This window comes from Electrophorus electricus, chromosome 26, assembly GCF_013358815.1.
Source record: "Electrophorus electricus isolate fEleEle1 chromosome 26, fEleEle1.pri, whole genome shotgun sequence".
NCBI classification, from domain to species: domain Eukaryota; kingdom Metazoa; phylum Chordata; class Actinopteri; order Gymnotiformes; family Gymnotidae; genus Electrophorus; species Electrophorus electricus.
In genome coordinates, this window is record NC_049560.1 from 3,328,601 (window position 1) to 3,351,600 (window position 23,000).

The following is a 23,000-nucleotide window of genomic DNA, read 5'->3' on the forward strand; positions in this document are numbered from 1 at the left end:
TAAATAGCAAAGCAATCTCCCAGTTTTTCACTCATACTCAATGTGCAGCTGGACAGCAGTGAACTTCACTTAAAAAATAAAACTATACCTGCAAAATAATACGATAAAATAAAAATCTAAAGAAGACAGAAAGTGCAGGATTTTAGCCCAGCACATTCTAGCACTTAGCCAGTGATGAGGTATGCAGCAATACCTGCTCACTGAGATACTTAAAGGCAGCTAATGATTTTACACATTATGGCATTTAGCTGATGCTTTTTTCCAAAAGGACTTACAATTGTGACTGAATACAGCTTGAGCAACCGAGGTTAAGGGCCTTGTTCAGGGGTCCAGCAGTGGTAGGGATTGAACTGGCAAGTTTCCAATTACTAGTCAAGAACATTAGCCTCTGAGCTACAAGTGCACCGATGGCATTAACCGTGGAGCTAGCACAGTGATCGTGTATGTTCCTCCTGCTTCTGTCCTGCCCCAAATAAATCTATGCTCGCCACACCACTGAGTCTGGCATTCCACTGCCTGCCCACCGAGACGAACCAAGCGAAAGACACAGAGCAGAGTAACGACAACCCAATTAATCAAGACATCACTCACAGAAGAGGAAGTGGTATACTTTCAACCCTATCCTCCAGTTCCTTGCAGTAATTTATGGGTGTTTGTATGTTAGCGCGTGTAAGGGAACACACCCTTTCCTGCTACATCATCCCGGTGGCTGAAACATCTGTTGCTGATGCATGTCACGGGTGATTATATGTGTAGGCTCTGATGGAAAAGCTACCTATTGCACTCTGCCATAGCCACCAGTGGGGCACATTCACGGTTTTATTTGAACCTTGGGAGATGCCATTGCATTAAAGCTTCCTAGGCCTGTGTTAGTGCATGCCTTGCAAACTGCACCGTGAAACAGTGATAGTTCAGAAAGGTTATGGATGGTCTTGATGTTCAAAATGAGGATTATGTATTTAATAAAAAAAAGGACCCTCTGGAGAACAGCATACATCAGAAACCTAGCAGAGGAGCACAAAGGCAGACTGCCTTCCAGTCCCTTAATCTCACCGCAGAAAGGGCACCAAAGATTAAAAAAAACACCCACCTACACGGTCTTGTCAGAGAGAGGCTGAGCAGAAATGGCCCTTGCCGTCTCAGGTCCGGCTCTTAGACACCTGTTCAATTGTGCGATAATTCTCTTTGATTTTATGGAAGCAGTGCATTAAAAAGGATGCCGAACTGCATTACGGGCCGTATTATACGATTCTTTCTCTATGCCGCTAATTAAAGCTTGTTGCCACTCGGCTGCCGAGCTAATGTTAATTCACAGGTGTCCGCACGGGCCGCGTCTCCATAGTGACGGTGAGGTATCCCATTAATCCCCAGACATTTTATCGATGCTGTTTAATCTGGACCACAAACAATGTCTTCCGGAAGAGGAAAAAAAAAAATCTCATTGTAGTTTATCACAAATAAACGGAAACCTGTCCGGGTGTAGTAGCGTGTTGCACTGATCCCGTGACAGCTTACAATCCGACTGGAGACCTGTCGGGCGGCATGGCTTTGTCAAGCGCCGGATTCCAGCAGACTGCGGGGGGAAACGCGACGGTGCGAGTCGAGACGAAGCATTAAGACGCGCAGAATAAAATGCTGGTTTTGCTGAAGCCTGTCAGAAGCAGGCAAGTGCGTTTCCCTTAAACGAGCTCCCACCGCGAAAGCGTACATTTGCGTTTTCCAAACGTCCACCCGTGTGCTCCGTGCGGCCTTGTTTCTGCGGTCAATTCAAATGTCATTTATGAGTATTTTAAGGGCAAGCACACGAGCTGACATTTTTTTAAATGGCAACACCGAATCTTAAACCTTTTATTATCTTACGTCGAGATAACCGCTCCGTTTCAAGCCATGAATATTATAATTATGCACAATAACGCAACAATGTATAAAACCAACCTGAAAAACATCAATTATAGAGACGTCAGCATTTGTGTATATGCACAGATTTATAGCCTATCTGCGTAATTGGTATTGGTAACGAAAGTCTGCTCAGTGTGATGAAGGCAGACAAGGTCTAACCCCAGTCCCCGGACCTGCCTGTTATATATGTTTATTCAAAGGGGGAGTCAAAGTCTCCTGAGGTGTTTTGCTTATTCCTGTTTGGAAGGGGATATCACGGAGAGCTGGCTTTGGGGCAGTCCAGTAATTATTCATTTGTATCTACAGGCCCTGTTCTCAGTCACAGATGAACAGCACAGAGCCTTTATATCACATATACGCTGGTCAGCATTAAAAGAGATAGCATTGATATGTAACCTAGTCTATTATATTAAGACATATGAAAATTAAAGAACTATGACTAAAGCCATTAGAGTTTCCCTGGGTACTTCATGAACATTGCCCAACTGGGGTGACTAAGGTACAGATGCTTACACACTACAGTAATAAGGCATAACTTCTCAATAATATCAGCATAGGCCTGAACTGTGGTAAAGTAACATACATAACTCTAATTACACATGAACTGTTCATTTAGAATAATCATTATTGTTATGATAAATATTATATATTAAAATTAATCATTTCACAACTTCCAGTATACAATAAAACACAGAATAAGCTACGCACAACACTGGATGGGTAACTGGGAGAACCTGGAGATTACCAGTCTCCACTGGTAAATACAATAATTTGGTATAATTTTGTAGACCATTGTGTAGATTGATGTTGCAGCTACGTAGACCATGTTAATGTACGATCTGCTCTCAGTGTCTTTCTTTCTCCTGTTTCTCTCTCTCTCTCAGACACACACTCACACACTCACACACACACACACACTCACACACACACACACTCACACACACACACACACACACACACACACACACACACTCACACACACTCACACACACACACACACACTCACACACACACACACACACTCACACACACACACACACACACACACTCACACACACACACACTCACACACACACACACACACACACTCACACACACACACACTCACACACACACACTCACACACACACACACTCACACACACACTCACACACACACTCACACACACACACACACACACACTCACACACACACACTCACACACACACACACACACACACACTCACACACTCACACACACACACACACACACATACACACACACACACACACACTCACACACTCACACACACACTCACACACACACACACTCACACACACACACACACACACACTCACACACACACACACTCACACACACACACTCACACACACACACACTCACACACACACTCACACACACACTCACACACACACACACACACACACTCACACACACACACTCACACACACACACACACACACACACACACACACACACACACACACACATATAAACACACTGCTCTTGTTGAGCTACATCCTCAGCAATATAACACTCTAACTGACTGAATTATTCTCTAGAATACCCATTTACTATATTTTTGATATTGCACAGTATAAGGTATGATTTAAAGGTTTTAAGGGCTACAGTGCTTTAAATTCATGGTGCATTTGTTTGCTCAAAAATGACTGTTAACAATGATTAATAAATAAATCATTAAAATAAAATCACCAAAAATGTCCCAAATGTCAGTTTTGCATTGTGCTGACCGTGGCCAAAATGGATAGGTCAGATGCATGAATCTCTCACATAACGTAGGTTACATCATCAGTAATAATGTATGATGATGTTAAGGTCTTGTACTGTATTACAGCATTTTAATTGCATCTGTTAGGATTTGCAGCACAGCTATGGCATGTTTAAACAGAAAATAAATCTCCAGACCACAGAACAGTCTCAGGTTTATATGAATACAGTGATGCTGTACCCATCGTGACTTGGAATCTTAGCAAAGACTGTTCAAACTTTTCCGATTTGGTGACCATCATACTCATCACAGTCAGGGCACAGTGCTGGTCCTTCGTGGAGGATCTTAGCCCAAGTGTTCCTTGATATATGCCTCTGTGCTGATGCACTGCTTTCCCCAATGCCAAAAATGGAGATATGCATCACTCTCCAGATTTCCTCTCGAGCAAACAGCACTTCATCATGATTCTCGGAGAGGGTGGGCCACTCTTCCAACTGCATCAAGGGCAGCGCCTCATATGGCCCATGGCCTCTTTCGATTTTCTGCAGGTAAGACATTTGATGGAATTGTTCAATGTTTGTTCCAGAAGGCTGATGCAGAATTCATCTGATCAAGGCACTAGGGTAATTTTCATGGAAATGAGACAGTAAACAGAATAATATCAAAATAACTATTCTGAACCTCAGGGAGGGTGTAGATTACAGAGACAGAGTAGCAGGGTTAACTTGTTTAATTAACAAGCTTAATTTAAATTGAGCTAAACTAAATGGAATGTCCCCCCTCTCTCTCTCTCTCTCTCTCTCTCTCTCTCTCTCTCTATATATATATATATATATATATATATATATATATATATATATATATATATATATAGTAAACAAGATTTTTAGAGAAACAGGATGTTTCGGATAGATGTCCATCATCTATGCAAGCAAAATACTTCTGGATTTCTAGGAGGAACCAGTTAATAGAAAAATAGTTAATTATTAGATATATTAGAAAAGTATTTGCTGTTTCCAGTGGTGACACATTTTAATGCTAATGGCCATTGCATTAATGACATATCTGTTTGCATTGCAAGTTGTTGCTATGGCAGCAGTGAAATTGGGAAACGCAAAGAAAAAGAACTGATCTACACTCTTGGAATTTCAGAACTCTGTGGATATTCAAAATTGTAGTAAAGTACACAGTTTCCAGAGAAACAGGACATTTTGGACAGAGGTCTTTCATCAGCTGTGCAAGCAAAGTGCTTCTGAATTAGTAGTAGGAGGAGCCAGTTTATATATGAAAAAGTAGATGTTTAAATCATAGCATTCATTCCATGGGGTTCTAAAGTTCCAAGAGTGTAGATCAGTTCTTTTTCTTTGAGTTTCCTCATTTCATTGCTGCCATAGCAACAACTGGTGATGAAAACAGATATGTCATTAATGCAGTGTCCATAAGTATTAAAATGCCTCGCCACTGGAAACGACAAATCTTTAATTCTGATGATCCAAAGGTCTCGACAAACCAGAGAAAATCATGTCTGTGAAGTACCACAGATTTCCAGAGTTTCCACAGTTGTTTCACATTGTTACAGTACATTGTTATTACACAATTATTACACAGTTATTACGCAACTACAATGTTATAACATTGTTATTATTACTCAGTGTTATTACAATATGTTATTACTGGAGATGGAGACAGTTGGAAGGAGGAGGTAGTAATAGCCTGCAAATATGTGTATGGTGAGAATGAACACACACTTTAGATGAATACCCACTGCTGACAATAATGGCAGTAATTAGAGTATTAGGAGAGTGTCCCTGCTCTGTGTGCTGTTTCTGTGGGCTCTCTGCTGAGAAATATTGGTCTATTTGTGCATAAACATGCTAGGATTTTGTGTTATGTCTTGGTGGGTTAACAACAACAGAACGCATAAAAATGATCTATCTTATATGATTTCAAAAAATAAAACTGATTTAAGAAGTCATATCCTGAACCATGTGGAAATGAATCTTACACTGCAGGTTGAACTTTTAAATTAGATGTTTGACGATCAGCAAGTTAGCAATCAAAGAAACAACAGCAACATAAAACACACTTTTATATGGCCATGCACAGGCACAGCTCTGAATGTAATTGTTTACAGTATAGCTGTATGTGTTGTGCATTATTCACCTTTTCTCTGACCTCATTCAGTGATCTCAACGACAACATCTACACAGTCTATGTGTAATAAGCTTTTATTCATTCCAAATAAGTCAAATGCATTAAGTTTTGGGTTGTTGGGGGGTTTTTTTTGTTTTTTTTTTGTTTTTTTACCACAGATTCCCTGTAAACAGATCCAAAAATGAAAAAGAAAAAAATGTGTTATTAAAATGAAAAACGTGTTATTAAACAAATGATGGATTGTAAAACTATGTATGTAGAGATTTCCAAAGTTGTTATTTCAGCTAGACGACAACACAGTGCATCTGACTCAACCACAAGAAAACTCAATGCATCTCTTGGAGCAGGTAAAAGGGAGAGAGGATCTGACAATCATCTAGAAGTGGCAGTTGTCCACACTGCTCAGGAGAGAAATAGACTACCAACATGAGTCTCTAAGGTCAAATTGTCTATGAAACAGCGTTTTAATATGTCCCATGAATATTCAGGTCTGACATTTGGATTCAAAATACTGACAGGCATTTGTGCATCTGAAGATTGAGTGGGGGCTGACCATTATGAAACCAGGTAAACAAAATTGTATTTCTATAGTTGCAATGTGTGGGTAAATAGGTATTATTAAGAGAAAGACTGAATTATTAATATATCCACAACTATTTTATATTTTAGGATCCCAAAAAACCCGAACCTTATAGCTTACGTATGTTGGTCATAAATTACATAACACGCAAATTATTTTTCTCTCACTCTGTCATTCCCTCTCTATCTTTGTGTGATACGTATACACTAAGTTTGCTTCGAATATTACCCTTCCACCTCACTCACCCCTTTGAGCTGAGATTCGAGCTGTTCCACTGATGACTCTGTGGTCGAGTTCCTCATAATTTACTTCAGGCAAGGTCGTATGCCTCGTCTTGGAGAGAACTGGGGCTGAAGCCTGACAGAAACATGGTCCTAGAAGATTGGCAACAGGCAGAAGGACTCCTGAACTCTATTCTCAGCCCAGCGAGAAGCACTAAGGCCAGGCAGAGCAGCACTCAGAGCACCAGCAGGACCCCTGGAGGGGCGAAGAGAACAGCTGCTAATGGAGTTGTGGACGACTGGGTGTCATCGTCTTTAACTGACCAACTGGGTGGAGTTGCAAGAGAGAAACTGTATAACGAATGACAGTTTCATTTAAAAAGTTTAGAAAAATGAGGGAAAGGAATGAAAAGAGAACCTGAGATGGAGTTGGTGGTTACTTTACTTGTCGTAATAGGGGTACAAAGATACGTCTAGATATAGAGAAGCACATCAGTCAGGCGAACACAGAGTTCACTCATATATACAAACTCAAATCTCAAAATTAATTAAAGCCTTAAAATTAATTAAAGCCTAGTCTCAAATTCTGATTGATCCTAGAAATTGAATGTGTGTGTAACGATTGAACGCACACACACAAGGAAGAGGATGCAATTGCAAGAGGTTTTATTACTGAAATCAAACACATCCGTGGGGTCAGGTTGTTCCAAGGTCGGGAACACTGGGCAGAGTCCGGGGGGGTGTCCAGGTATCAAGCGGGAGACGAGGTCTAAAAACAGGCAGAAGTCAAAAACCTGGAAGACAAACAAGATTCTAGACCACTCGGTATGCACCATGGAGTAGCCATATTACGCGATGTGAACACAGGGGAGGGAAACTTATAAAGTGGGCAGTAATGAGGAGAATGAGGATCAGGTGCGTGCTGGAACTCTGGTGAATCAGATCAGGGAGGGTGTGCGAGTAGGCGTATTTATCAGTAGACCTACTGATACTGATACTGTGTGCGAGTAGGCGTATTTATCAGTAGACCCTACTGATAAGCCAAATACGTCATTCATGATGAATGAAGGTGCTATTCCATTTTTATTTGTTCATTTTTGGATCAGACTTAACTGTATACTACTTTGATGAATATGGGGGCAGTGTTTGTATATTCAGGACTACACATTAGTTATGAGGGAAATACTTAATTACTTAATTACAGAGTGACAAAACCTCTGTCCAATGAGAGCCCTTGATTACTGAAGTGTCAGTTTAAAGAAACATCACTTACTGATGATATGCTATGCAGGTGTATCTCCCATCATCAAGTTCAACATCCAGAGAGATACATAACATGGTATAATTAGCAAGCAAACTAACAAACGTTAATCAAACATTGCTTGAACAATTTCTAATTTTTAGCCACTGAATTGATCAAATCAGCTGCTGACTGAAATAAATTATTGTTGTAGATTTAACACTGTAACGCGTGGTGGCCCGAGTGCCAAAAGGCGAGTGGCAGGACGCACAGACTCCAGCGCGGTGGACAAACATTTATTTACACATAACGATAGTGGCACTCAGTATTACACACAAAGAACATGAACATGTAACGGTTATTATTAAACAAGGACAATAAACACGCATACGTTTACCGATGACGAGAAGGACATTAACACGTTACATCCACATTGACCAACAATCCTGCACACACTGACGCTGGTTTAAATACAGACAGGACGAGGTGCAGGTGTGTGCCACTGCACGTGGCGGGCCAAACCACGTGACTCGCAGGAGGCGAGCGTTCCGTCACAAACACTACTGAGTATTACCTCAGCTACATTCATTGCATTAGACCTTGATATCTGCATGGATCTTTACATACACTTTCAGACCAAAAAAATGTTCATAAAGGGAGAATCTGCCTACTTGAAAAGCTAATGTGAACCTTGTGATTATCACAGCTATTCTGCCCCCAGAGGTCAGATGGTTAGTGCCCCAGAGTGGACTCGTGTTTCCTACAGTTTACCTCATCCAGCCCATTAGGAGATGATTCCACTCTTGCTCTGGCCACAGACTCCCTGCCTGTTCTTCCACAGTTCAGTTCTCAACAAACCAAACTTGCTGTTTATTCATTCATCCCATTCACACACAGATTCCCCCAGGTTCCACAGTGGAAGAGATTCCCTTCACCACCCTCCGTGAGTCTGATTTCTTTCAACTCTGGTGAGAGAAAGATGCGTAGGCAAAAACTGTTTTGTCAGGTTCTGTAAGATTCTCGTTTGCTAAACACCCTCTAAGACTCCTGCTGTTTCTATGTGAGAGCTTAATCTAGCTCCCACATACATGCACAGTTGCTATTAGTGTCTGTGTATAACTGTTAATTAATGAAACCTTTTTATCTTTCTTTCAACAAATATGAATCTCAGCTTTCTTAATATAATAAAACTTTAATAGCTAAAAGCAAATTAAAATGTATTATTAAGTATGACACTGCAATTTGGTGCCATCTTTCTTTAGAATTATCATATATAATTATTATGCTTAATTTCATAGATTTTAGATTTGACTGGTGTCTGAACTGAACATTTGGAGATTCTTGCTGCAGGTTTGAAAATCCTGTCTACTTATCTACTTATGTGTCTTAATTATATTCTTAGTGATAACTATACACTTTAAAGAACAATGGACAATGCACACACACGCACCCCCCCCCCCCCCCAACACACACACTCACAGTGTATACATACGCAATCACACCTTAATAAAATTAGGTGTCTTGCCAACAGGGATGCATAAACAATAATATCAAATAACCCACTAGACAGACAGTGGTGTTATGTGGTAACTCCAAATAAAGCTTTAAGTGGATACCAGTAAAGGCAAAAAAATAGATGTCTAAAATGTGGATAAAGAAGAATGCAGAGCCAAAATCTGTGAAACAGGGTGGTAGGTGCTTGCTTACATTGATCAGACATGGGATCAATGTTAAGAAAGAGCCAGGCTAGTTTGGCTTTTAATATGTGTATGCCTAAGCACATATTGTGGAGTGAACGTGAGAAAATATAAGGTGCTACCAACACCAAGGTCATGGGTTCAGTTCACACACACACACATATATATATATATATATCACTCAGCCACATTAAAGTTGTAGTTACCTACAAGGAGTGTGAAATTCTTTGAAATTTTGATACTTGCAATCCTGAAATTTCTTTTTTTGACAACAAACTGTAAAAAATATATATATCCTTACAAATAAGAATCTGACCAACTGCTGAAAATGCTGACAAATAACTTATTGTCAAAACTGAGTCTCATTAACAGCTAATAATCCCTCTAAGGATTTTTTCCCATTTGCAACCAGCCAACAAGTACGATGTGTATGCACAACTTGACGGATAAAAATGTGTATGTTAAGAAAATGAAATACTATGTTTGTCAGTGCAACTTTGCTACTAGAAGTAGGTCTTACTAACAGTGAACGTGATCTACGGACTGGGGGGTGAAGTGATTCGTGACTGAAGCTCTGAAGAGTAATATTAATATTAATATGCTAATATCGTTCACTACCTAAGGGATTTATGAATCCTTGATCTTGTTCTTTTTTTTTTTCTTTTCTTCTTCTGTTTTAAAATGTTTAGCACTGACCAGTAACAAAGAGACTCAGAATTCAACCTTGCTAAAGGTACTGAACATTGGGCCTTCCATCATATGGTTCCTCCCTCCTGTTATCATGAGGGACAGACATCCTGGGGTTACCATAGGAACGTATGTCCCTCTGATTTTGATAGCACAGTCTGCGCCCCAAGGTTCCAAAGCCAGAGCTCCATGAGGACCTGTGTTCACTGGAGCGGGCTGCATCCGTGGCAAACTGTGGGAATTAGATGGTGCAAGTAGACTGGGAAGTCCACTGTTGAATCATTAAGCAACACCGATAGGTGTAATTGCAAAAGAATATACTAAATCTTCAATAACCAGCCCAGGCTCCAGGCTTGTTTAGCACAACAGACACACACAACTGTTTCCAATACAGCTGATTTAAAGCTTTTAAGCAGTACAATTATCAGTATTAGAGAGGGTTTTTTTTTTTTGTTCAGCATAATCTTTAAAAACAAATATATACCTAAGGTGATGCCTATGGAAATATCTTATTGATTTATAAAATATGATGCAAAAAAGATTATAAGCTCAATTAAACACTCTACCTAAGACCTTGAGGCATGGTGATCAGTAAATTCTTATATAGTATTACAGGAGTGTTGTGGAGCAAGCACAGTGTTGTCATGATATCAGTATTCTGCACATCATTAACACCTGACTTGTATGGTATCATAAACAAATAAATATTAATACATATGCTCTTGTGCGCGTCCCAGCAGAGAGCCTTCTGGAGCCATGGTTGGTCATTCTGCATGATTCGTCGCCTCATTCTCTCCCAAGTTCATTCCTCCACACGGTGGACAGGCAGAACCCCATTCTTCCTGCTCCCCAACTCAGCAGTTGCCATAGCAATCCCCTGGCCAATAATAGCCCTTGCATTTGCACCCTGAAGTCAAGAGAGACAGATGAAAATGTGCCCCCCCCCCCCCCCCCCCATACACACCCTTTGGTGTGTCTCATTCTGAAAAAGAGATTAGACTTGAATGTCTCCCAGTCTCGTAGAATGGACTGCAGAATATAAACGAATTACCTGAATGAATAACGTTATGCACGGCCAGATTTCCAAACTCATATCTGTCTAGTTCTAAACCAAAAGGGATTTTAAAATAGAAAATCACTACTGAAAGAATAATTGCATCCAGTCGTCTCTGTTCATGACACTGATGAGATTAACAAATTGAGATTATGAGAATATAAAATTCATGAATGTCTTAAACGTTTTTGTATTTCAGCATGCAGCTATCTGATAGAAACTTTGTTTGGGTATTTTACTCACACCCTCACACAAGCATACACATGCCCTCTTATTTTAATCTGGTTGACATCGACTGGAAGGTTCTTTCTCACGTCAGAGAGTTTGTGACTAAACATATTTTTCTCCTTTGCTTCCTACATGCTGGCCACACTGCAGAAAATCAGTTGCCAAACTGTGAGAGACGGCATGTGGAGAGAAATATGATGATACGACAAGTAAAGGGAAGAGCAGAGCTTCCCTGGTGCCAATAAAGACGAGATGCAGTAAATTTTATAACCAGTGCTTTCCCCCCTCGTAACAACCTGAGGAGAGACATGCATCAGAGGAAATGTTTTTGTCACCTTTAGCCAGAATAGGAACGAACAAGATTCTTATTCTATTTCCAGTATTTAGTTTTATTACATTTGATTGTACCAAACCTCAGTATGCTTGATGGACATGGACTAAATTCCATGTGTTTCTGCCAGCTGAATGTTCGTGCAGTTACATGGAGTGCCGGCTTTAGCCCCCAGAGGGACATAGACTTACACACCTAATATATTGATCACAAGCATTATGAATAGTCTACTGTCCTATTCTGTCCTATTCTTAATCTTAGCACCAATGTTGCATGTGACATTACAAAAATGAAACGTTACTTTAATAACTTGTGTAATTGTATTTGAAAATAAATATATTAGCACTCTGAGGTACTGACCTCGAAGTATAGGTGTTCTTTTTCTGCAAAAGTAGAATCTATACCAAGATTTGTTCTAGATTAGCAATGCAATTATCTAATCAGGCTTTGGTTCATAAAGAACAATCCCACTAAACCCACTGTAATATCTCTGCTTACAGAGTTTAAAACATTTTTGAGAATATTTTGGTGTTTGACACACACGAGCATGTATAGTTTGTACACCAAACCCTGGTCATTGAAATCTTGACCTCATCTTCCCCTACTGCTGTGCATATCTGTGATGTGCCACAGTGGTCACTTTGGCCGTGCCACAGGACTGAAAATCAATTCACTACCAGCTGAGGGTTCCTCTGTTACCTGATTGTTGTCCCATGGTGATGGTGTGTCACAGAAGCTGAAGGACAGCAACCATACCCCGGCCTCAACCCCAAGTCTTTCAGGAGGTAAATGTGTGCTCTGACCACCTGTAGTGCACCAGCTCTTGGGCATAGCATTTACCTTCCTGAATGACAGTCCCTATCACACTATCTTCTCCATGAGGTGTTGATGGTCTCTATCTCAGAGTGATACCAGTATGTGGTCATTTTATATGGTCAGTTGGGGCAAACTTTATTTTTTGGTCAAGATAAGTCTGAAGCAAGTCGGACTTTTAACAACATGCCGCTACACCATGCAGAGATTTTGTGGGGCAACTTACCGTGTGCAGTACAGTTCATGTTGGATGAAACAGGATGGTGCAGAAAGAATTTGTTTTGTGTGGTGAGACACAGTGAGTTGACAGAGAAAAGGGTTGTCAAATAAAGTCAAGTAAAAAGGATGAAGGCGACAGAGTATGGGTAGACAGAAAGAGTAAAGAAGAAGAAGAAGAAGAAGAAGAAGAAGAAGAAGAAATGAGGTCATATGGCTAGAAAGAGTCGACGAGGCCAAATGAAGAAAGTGTGGATAGCTCATTTGGAGGAACAGGTGTTCCATCGCTCTCTCCCTCTGCCCTAATGAGCCATGGGGACCAGCCCAGAGGAAGCAGAAACAGATTATTCCCTACCTCAGTCAGTTTACCAGCAAATGGCACCTAGACCTCCTCAGACACTTTTGATTGTCTCTGCTGACAGGCAAGTGTTATAAACTACTGGAAAAGTTCCTTCTGTGACCATAGATATGATTACTGCACTCTTTCATACAATACCATTGTTCATCCAATAAACCATTAAAATTCATGATTATAACTATATAATGAAGAACAATTATTAACTAGCATGGTGCCCAGAGACCTTCTATATACCACTTATATCTTTATTTTACTTACATTAACAAAAGTGCACAAAATAAAACTCTTACCACAAACCTGTAATTTTTCAGCATATACATTAAATGTTCCAGTACCCATGCAAAACTGTAAAGAGCATGCCACAAATATAGCACATCCAATCACCCATTCAGCATTTCACAGTTTCAAACACAGCAAGTCGGTCAAGCACACTAAAAATAACAGTTTGTAAACGAACTACAAAATACCAGAGTTGATAGAATCAACATCACGTCAGCAAAACAGTGTCTACGTCAAGTACGTTGGATCGGCGCTTTGAAAAGCTATTGCAACAGGAAGACGAGCGGCTCTGAGCCAAAATCGGGTAAAAGTGGCGGTAAGAGCGAGTATAAGCACGCTTTTCAAGCACATTAATGGCTCTGGAAGGCGCAGCTTTTCATGAGGCAAAAAAAAAAGATGGAAAGGAAAAAGATCTGCAGGTTAAAAACCTTTCACCTCTTGTTTAATTAAGTAGCATTTCATGATTTATTAGGGAGGGATCGTCAGCACGCTACAGGGCTGATCAATGGCAAGGTTATTCTGCCCGTCTTGTGGGGCATTTTAATGAGTTCCAGCACTCTAACCACTCATTTCGGACATTAAATTGTGAGATGCAGATGTGTGCTCCAGATGTGATTTATCTACAAATATCGTAGTATTTAGACATTAAGAATGCAGCAAGTACTGGCGCAAAAGTTTCACACCCAAGAGCTGCGTTTCCATGTGCATTAGCAAGGGCGCGATAGTGCCACAGTGATGCTCACATCATTGGCTCTACTCTCGTATAAGATAACAGGATACATACATTAGAACACACTGGCGCCAAAGCAGTGTTGTGCCAAGGCTAAACAAATCAGTTTCCTGAGAACTTGGGACCAATGTATACATCAATTCATGATTTTATATGGTGTCTACTAAGGAAAAAAAAACACACTAACAACATAGTGCTTAAATGTTTGGACTGAATCATGGTCCGCTATGCTTCACTATCTTTCATCGGTTCCATTTAGCGTGCAAGGAAATGTTTTCAAGATTAAACGGATAAAATTTGCAGGATGAAGACTTTATAAAATATCACCAGCATATAGTGACAGGTAACAAACACAGCCACCAGATATGACAATTAGTCCGAATACACAAACAAAGGCATGCGCAGCTCGACAGGCTGGTCTGGGCTGGTGAGGACATGCGATGCTCGTCCCTCTTCAGGAAGGCTTCTCTGGGTCTCACAAAGCTATTTACAGAAGGTGTGCATATGCCATCATGCTTCCATATTTAAGTCAGCGTCTTGGTGCAATGGCGCAACTTCCGGTGCAGCTTCTTCCACCGCGTTCCTCTTCCACATTGGTTGGCCTGCGGGGTCAAAGCCAGCGTTTGCATTTGCAGACTGGGTCATTGTGTCATTTCCGAGGTCCAGCACACCAAGGGCAAACACTTTTGATATCAAAAGGCAAATGTTCTCTCTGCATCACAAATACACTTACAAATAAGTACATAGATGAAGATGCAATATAATTTTATCTTCTATCCACAGCATATTCAAATGTAAACATATACGTACTGGAAATACCAAGCCCCTAGAGTGTGCTGGTAGTTATGAGTCGTGAAGTAGCTCTGTGACTGTCCAGTGAAGTGCGAGGAAATGGTACATGGAAGCAGTATATTTACACTAAAGATACGTTAGCCCACTCAACCCCCACAACCTCAAGCCCCTGTGCGGGATTAGAGCCCTGACAACAGCTTTCCCAGGGGGACTTCCCTCTCCCCCACCAAGCTGTCCCGTTTCAGACTCGTACCCTTATTTACCACTTTGATCTTCAGCGCCAGGTTTTTGGCCTGCACCGGGCTGATAGCATCAAAGAAGAAGTCCTCGTTGAAGACGGGGTTGCGGCTGTTCTTGATGATGGTGCTCCTCTGCTTCTGCAGCTTGCCGGGGTTGAGGTAGAGCGACACGCAGCAGTTGATGCTCTTCACGTCGACCGCCTGGTTGTACAGGTCCTCGGCAGCCAGGATGCGCACGCGCAGCCGTGCGGCACCGGCATCGTAGTCGGCATAGAGGCGCACAGCGCCACCCTTGTGGAGATTGACCGTGTGCTCCTGCTGCCACTCACGGGCGTGCGGGCGGTTGGGCGGCAGGCCGGCGCCTGGCGGGCGGTGCATACGCCTGGACACGCCGGGGCTGGGCTCGGCCGAGCTGCACTCGTCCGTGGAGAGGGAGCTGTGGCGCGCGAACGTCCTCTTGGCTTTCACCGCCTTGGCCTGCGTCTCGTGCGTGAAAAGCTTGAGCAGGGAAGCGGAGCGGGACAGCAGCGGCGAGCTGAAGGGCGAGGATTCCGCCGAGGAACACGTGTCGCTCTCGCCGCCGCTGAAGTAGCGGTACGGGTTGACATGCGCCGTGCTGAAGTCCAGCGGGTTCAGGTGGTTGCCCTCGATGCCGCTCTTGGCCTGGGACTTCCGTGGCACGCTGGGCGAGGTTACCGGGCTCGCATGGTCACAGTGGAACAGTGACTCTTTCCGCCGGGTGTGGGGGCTCTCCGTCAGCGTGGCGAAGCCATAGGAGGTCTGAGTCTTTGGAATGTATGGCAGGGACATGGCGGTCTGAGACTGCGGGTCAGCATTGGTGTCACCAGCGATGACATCCTCCGCACTCTCGATCTGGATGATGTGGCGATTGGCAGCCCTCAGCAGGTTCTTGGTGTCTCCAGCTAGCTTGCTGACCAGACGGGGGCTGTGGAGAATGCTCTCCGCCTTTGTGACGATGGTTTGCTCGGAGGCCGAGGGATGCAAGCCATCCTTGGGCTTCACGTCCGGTGACTCAGCCTCTGGGGGACAGCTGACAAGCTTGGGGGGTATGAAGAAGTCTGGGATCTTGTCAGGGGTGAGAACATTGCTGTAGGTAGGAGCTTTGTCCTGTCGGTCACCTGCTTCCCCTTGCCGGGGCACATTGTTCTCCACTGAGCTCCGGATTTTGTCCAGAACCCACATGATTTTTCTGGGATTGAACAACTGGGGTTGCTGTCTGAAAAATTAGATAGCAGTGTTGCTTACCGTATGTAAATGACAGAAAATAAAATGTGCATAAATCAGTATTCTCAGAAGAAAATGGAAAATGCTTTCCTAGTGGAAAATGTGGCACTTAAAAACACAAAATAGTCTTACTTATAAAAGTCGTCATATTGGTAGGAATCAGAACGTCTCAATGTTACTGTAAAGTACCTGAGATATTGTTATATTATGATACAACGTTACTTGTACCTCACTTACATATTACCTCATGTTAACCCAGAGCTGATCAATAAACATAATTAGCATTTTAATAAAACAAAAATATTTAAAGAAAATAAAAACGCTTATCGGGAAAGCTTGCCTTCATTCCGTATTGTGTATGTTCTTTGCGCAAAGTATGTTGCCTATAGCCAGTTTCATTAAAGTAGGCTTTAATTTCGTTAAGTAGACTATGTTTTATATTTTAAGAGGACCGTTTAAAGCGACATGAGCTGGACGTTAGCCCACATTTGTCGGACGGAGTCCACAATAAAAGAAGCAACAGGCAGTTTTGAGACAAACAAAACAATTCTGGAAATGTGCTTACAAAGACACAATACGAGAACTTTGTGTGTTCAGGGAATTGCCTTAGAGAAAAGATAGATCACTACTTTAAAATCATGCTTAAGAGACTCGAGCCTAACTGGACCTGCTAAATCAGAGAGACTGGGTTGACTGGCTCCAAGCGGCAAGCACACGCAGAGGTATCGGCAGGACAGTGTTGAAACAGACAAGCGAATTATTATAATTAAGTTTAACATTAACAACCCATTGTCGATGTTTCTTTTCAATGTAAACTGAATACAGTAAGTTTAAACTATTTTAAATCGATCGATGAGTATGTTTATTATGAATAATCTGCGTAACCATTTCACAAGCGCAAAATCGCTGCAGCTAAATAATGAATCCAAGTGACATTTCTTAATGGCTATCCGTCTGAATGAGTTACAAAGCTACAAAGTTGACTTTTAAAAAGATTCGTTTAATTACTTGATGAAAAATAAACTACATAGACTAAACCAATTACCTTACAAACACAGCGCAAGCATTACAACGGAAACATAACACCTGTTGCATTAAAGTGGGCTACTTACCCTGAGATATGAAATAGCTTTTTTTGCTTTGACCCTTTAGTAGCTTAACATTTCCTCAGTAGCTCATTGTGGGTCATAGATGAAAATGAGCTCTCTCTCCCTCCAGCCGCGGCGCGACTTAACGGACCAAGAGCGCTTGTTGCCCTTTTATAATCCCCAGCAGTTGTGTTGCGGGTCCTGACCAATGAGAGGGACCGCGGCGCTTCGCCAGATAGTCTCAGAATTTGAGATCGATCGATTAGGCGCCTGAACTGTAATGCAGACCTTCACAAAACCAGTAGGCTATTTTAAGGGTCAAATGTACAGATTACATCTTACATATAAATAAGTATGTACGTGGAAGATTTTTTTTTTTTTACAGAATTCCATAAATGAATATATGAATAACATTTAATCCTGCATTTATGTCAGAAAGAGTGTAATGCTGGCCATCATCTGCCTTGGCGACCAAACAATATCTTTAGCAACCAACAGACATTTAAAAAAATAAACAACAACAACACCACCACTCACAAGAGAACCTAAGAGGAATTGAACTACAGCTTTTAAAAGAAAATATCCCCTATTGTTTCTCAACTATAACAACTATTGTTGGACCATATCTGTGCATTTCCTTTATGTATCAGGTGAATATTCTGATATATGCTCTGAAATCCTAACACTCTCAAACAAAGCATAATAAAGACTGTTTATAAAAGCTCTGCAAAATCAGCCAAAGAGTGTGGCTGTGATTCTCTGCAGAACCACACTGTGTACCTCTTTAGAAAGAAATCTGTATAAGACAACACAGGATCTAGTTGGTCAGGATCGGTCCCTGCTGATGGGATGAGTACTAGTTGTGTCCTTCGAAAGCAAAAACCATTTACATTTCTGTTCTAATAAATGATGGTTCCCATCTCCATTTCATTCCTACTTGAAGATCACCATTCAGAAACTCATCAGGAAAGACAATATAATCGCAGTTCATAACAGAAGCAAACAAATATTTCACACAATTTGAATATCAAGCGATGCAATATACAAACCGCATGATAATAACGGAAAACATAAATGGATTGTGTGAGGAGCATGATTATAATTCTTTATGTCAATTGGCCATTTAGGAAGTCAAGCAGATAATATTATGAAATCACCTCACTAAGCAAGCATCAGTGTCTCCCCAGTCTGTATTTTCCCTTAGTTAGGGAGGGTGTCTCCTCCCTAACTAGTTTGTCCCCCTAGTCATGTGACTCTTGTTTTTGTTTTGCTGCCATCATTTTCCCTGCAACTCACCTGTGATTGATTTCTAGCCCCACGCCTAATAAATCTGTTCCACTTGTCCCTTGTCTTGCTTGCCTGCATATTCTCTGCTGTTTCTCTCTACATCCTTTGGCGTTCACTCTTTCAGCTATTCTTATTTATGATATGCTCTCCTTGTTCATTGTCTCACGTGTTCCTAGTGTTAGAGAATTTGGTTGTTTTATTCTGCCCTTGATCAGTGCCCCGTCTGGGCTGGTTTGGTTTTGCCGTTAGTGCCATTTCTTTGCCCTGCTCCTGCCGACCGTGGAGATGGGTTTTAGCACGTGCATCACGCGTTCTCCTTTATGTCGGCAGTCTTGTTTCAGTAAAACGGTGACACACTGCTACAGCTGGCCAGTTGACTGAGAAGAAAAATCATAGATTTTAATGCAAAAGCTTACCATAGAAAAATAAATGTCCAAAAGATTTGTGTCAGGCTACTAAAAATGGCTTCGTATATCCTAATGTAATTGTATATCATAAGATTCATACCGCTTCCATCAGTATGAATGTTATGATATACATTCTATATCCTCTTATTAAGAACAGAATTAGCATCCTGGTGATTTAAGCATACTGAGAGGCGGCTATGGAGAAGTTACAAGTCAACAGGAGCCAAGCCCTGAGTCACATGTCCTGGGAAGCCAAATCACTGGCCTCATTCTCCAAACAGCCACCGCGCGTCTCGGCCCTTGAGGCTTTTGTTAGGAACGTGAGTCACACAAAATGATTTAATGGCGTCTACTTCGAGTGCAGCCAAGGTTTGAATACACAGAGAGATACAATATGACGCCTATTACACAGATTGCCGCAGCGGAGAACAATTAACCATTTATTGCAGGGAGGAAAGCACTCATCAAATGGATGTTCACATAGTGAAATGTCGAGAGACCTTTCACAGTCACACGTGGAACATCTGTCTCAAGCCCCATGACAGCTAAAACAGGACAACACAGACCGGATCAGGAGTAAGGAGGGAAATGAGCTTGACCTGATGCAATTATCCTAAGGCACAGCGGGGCACCTACAAGTACAAAAAGGACCCTCCGAACGTAGTGTTCCAGTGAGTAATGTATGCTACATGGAAGCATTTTTAAATTGGGTCATAAACGTTAGGTGCCAGGATAAAAACGTCACTCATTTTCACAGTTGGGTTTATTGTTGCACTTTATTCCCCCCCCACTGGTTTCCTTGGCAACTGACTCACCATACCCTGTTGTGTGGTGTGAAGTCTGCCAAACCCATGCAGTCGTTCTGGACTGTGTGACCCTCCGATTCCAAATGGCGTTTCCTACCTGACTGAAGGGTGAGACTCTGGAGTTGATTCCTGAGATCACGGCAGAAAGCTCCAGGCCTGCTGCAGGAGCTTCTTCCACAAAACCCAGTCTGGTGGAGTCTTGCATCATCACAAATTGAAACAGTGGCCTGATTTCCTCCAAGCCTTTCAGGGAAGTCCAGGGAGTCTAGGGAAGGAGCCATTTATCTTGGTCGTCCTCCCACCACTGTGATCTACACACCACCAAACTGTCTTTGTAGTCTTTATCTTAAAACCTAATCTCCGGCTCTGCATCAAGCCAGGACGCGTCTTAAAATCCTGACTACAGCCGTATCTGTTCATCTCTGAGCTCTAAGAACACTGGCGTGAACTGGGATTATTACCCACGTTGCCACGGTTAACTTTCCTGACATTGTTGACGTGGACATTTAACTCCCTGTGTACGAGGTCTGCGGCATGGGCCTTTATCGTGCTCCTTTGTCTGCGGTGCAGCAGACCTTAAAGTTGATAGGGCTTATCATGGCTTGTGGGGTTCTTCCTCCTGTACCACTCAAAAGGATTCTTAACAATAAAAAGATCCGCTTCTACAAAGAAAGCCCAAAAGGTGGTTGAAATGTAGTTCCTTGCAGGGAGTTCTGGCAGGAGTAATGTGGACATTCTGACCACAAGATGTGTGGTCAGAAAATTTAGACAAGATTTCTTCCATTGAAGACGTCTGTTGCTGTCCTTTTCAACAGTATGACTGATTCATATCACTTTTTTTTTTTTTTTAACAATACAGTAGATCCATGCGATGTCATGATCTCATGTTGCCAAATCTCCCAAATGGGTCATGCCGTCCTGCAAATTACCGCAGTATTATGAGTGCTGTGTAGGTAATTTAGTGTTTAGGTAGGTTGTCATAGTGAAAACTAGACTAAGGAACGAAAGACTAGCACAGAATAGACTTGCATTGCCATGGTATAATAAAGCAGTCAATAGTGCCCTCTAGTGGCAATCTGACCCAATTGAGGTTCCACAACAGAGTAAATAATAAATGCGCTGATTATTTTTTTTTTTTTCTCAGGAAGAAGCATAAATGTTTTGGAGTATAGAGTTCATAGCCATAGGTATTTTCAGCGCTAGATATTCAATAACCATTACATCATAATTTATTTTTAAATGTAGACAATAGATGCACTTCAAAAAGAGGATACATTCAATTATCAAACATCAGAATTGAAATTAGTTGAATCGGCAGTAAAGATAAAATGACAATTAACAACCTATAAAGACCAACAAAAATCAACCTAAATAAAAGATTTTAGAGGTCTTAAAAACCACATGTTATGCAAACTAAATAGCACTGGGTGAACTGGGGAAAACAACTGGTCAGGCAAATCTGTTTTATATAAGTTCACGTATGACTTTTATATGTGTTTGCATAATCCACTGTATCCACAGTATCTTTTTCAGCTTCTCTAACATTAAAATATTCAGGAGGAAAGTAATTTTAATGGTACACTAAGCAGTAATACAGGCTATAACTTCTCCAAACATGGCACTCAATGCCAACTTAATGCCAAAACCCTAATGCTCATCACATCCTACAGCTTCCACACATCACCATCTGTAATATCTTAAATCAAAACAATTTACCTTACCTATACACATATTTCAAAAGACAAACATTAATGAGCAAAATACAAGAAAACACACCTACCCAAAACACCAGCACTGCAGATCTTTCTCCAAATCAGGGCAACCAATACGGACACTGAGGCTGTAACCAACAATTAACAACATTCAACAAGCACATTTGAACATGTCAAGACTTCAGTTAACATGTTAAAATAATACTTACATTGCTTTACCGTGCTGAAACCACTCAGTATTGCACCAAAACAACAAACAACAACCAAAACACAAAGATGCAGTCTTATGTGATATTACTGTTACGTGTATTACCATAAAATCTCTATTATACGTGCCTACAGTAATTATGGTAAACCCTGCACAAATTTCACAAGCAGCCAACCCAACCAACAGCACTACGTAGCATATTAGTATAGTATAGCAGTAATAGCTTCTTCAGGAAGACGACATTTCTTCTTGAAGTTGTAACTCAAGAGGAAAAAGGCAAAAGTACAAAATATTACCTTTAATTTGTGGAATTTTTTAGCATGCAGGTCAAGACCTCATTAAGAGCACAAGCATTTAGCCAGCTGGTCATACTATGGTTTCAATTAATCAGATACTTCTAGGTTTTTTTTTTGTTTTTTTTAAATCATCTGCTAAATGATCAACCACAACAGAAATTCAGTAAATGCCCATGAAATTATAACCAGAATTGTAATGCCCTAGAAAATAAGATGTAATTAGGATCATAACACAGCCTTGCTGACTTTAAAAACTAAGAACACACACAGCTGTGAGTGCTCAGTCCAGGAGATTCAAATTTTGACATACGTTTAAAATCACTGGTCAGATTTCCACTTAATTCCGTTCCAAAATAATATTTAATATATCCATTTTGTTCTATATTATATAATATGCAATCACCATTACCATTTCTGTGTGTGATTTGAACTGCACAGAAACTGTACACCTGAAACATTTAGCATCTGTTTGAGAGTCCCACTGGATGTGCCCATTTGACCACAGAATATTTGTAATTCAGGAAAGACTAATTTGAGATTCAATGTCACAGTTTAAATCAGATCTTTACTAATATAAATGTTTAATTAATAAAGTTAATTTTAGATCTCAAAAGAACTGTACATAAGCTTCCCTTGAATTTTTCAAACTCCCTATCCAACTGCATATCACAGTCCCAAAAAAAAAAGATAATTTAATGAAAAA

General features: G+C 41.1%; 1 protein-coding gene and 1 long non-coding RNA gene across 3 annotated transcripts; both read right to left on the reverse strand.

Moving 5' to 3' along the window:
• Nucleotides 1–13,457: 13,457 nt before the first annotated feature.
• On the reverse strand, nucleotides 13,458–20,600 carry LOC113591273 (C2 calcium-dependent domain-containing protein 4C). Of its 2 annotated transcripts, none has more exons than XM_035523277.1 (2): nucleotides 20,179–20,600; nucleotides 13,458–16,485 (listed from the first exon to the last, which is right to left on the reverse strand). In XM_035523277.1, the coding sequence occupies exon 2, from the start codon at nucleotides 16,449–16,451 to the stop codon at nucleotides 15,189–15,191; it is 1,263 nt and encodes a 420-aa protein (XP_035379170.1). In that variant the 5' UTR covers nucleotides 16,452–16,485; nucleotides 20,179–20,600; the 3' UTR covers nucleotides 13,458–15,188. The 2 variants fall into 2 exon arrangements, with proteins under 2 accessions (XP_035379170.1, XP_026887531.2); XM_027031730.2 differs by lacking the exon at nucleotides 20,179–20,600 and adding an exon at nucleotides 17,606–17,696.
• A 338-nt stretch (nucleotides 20,601–20,938) lies between these two features.
• LOC113591268 lies at nucleotides 20,939–22,075 on the reverse strand. The gene is made up of 3 exons (XR_003412176.2): nucleotides 22,003–22,075; nucleotides 21,862–21,921; nucleotides 20,939–20,999 (listed from the first exon to the last, which is right to left on the reverse strand). It is a non-coding gene; the product is annotated as an uncharacterized LOC113591268 (long non-coding RNA).
• Nucleotides 22,076–23,000: the final 925 nt, after the last annotated feature.

Coding starts and splice junctions, on each gene's coding strand:
- LOC113591273 (XM_035523277.1), bottom strand. CDS start 16,451: ATGTGGGTTCTGGACAAAATCCGGAGCTCAGTGGAGAACAATGTGCCC.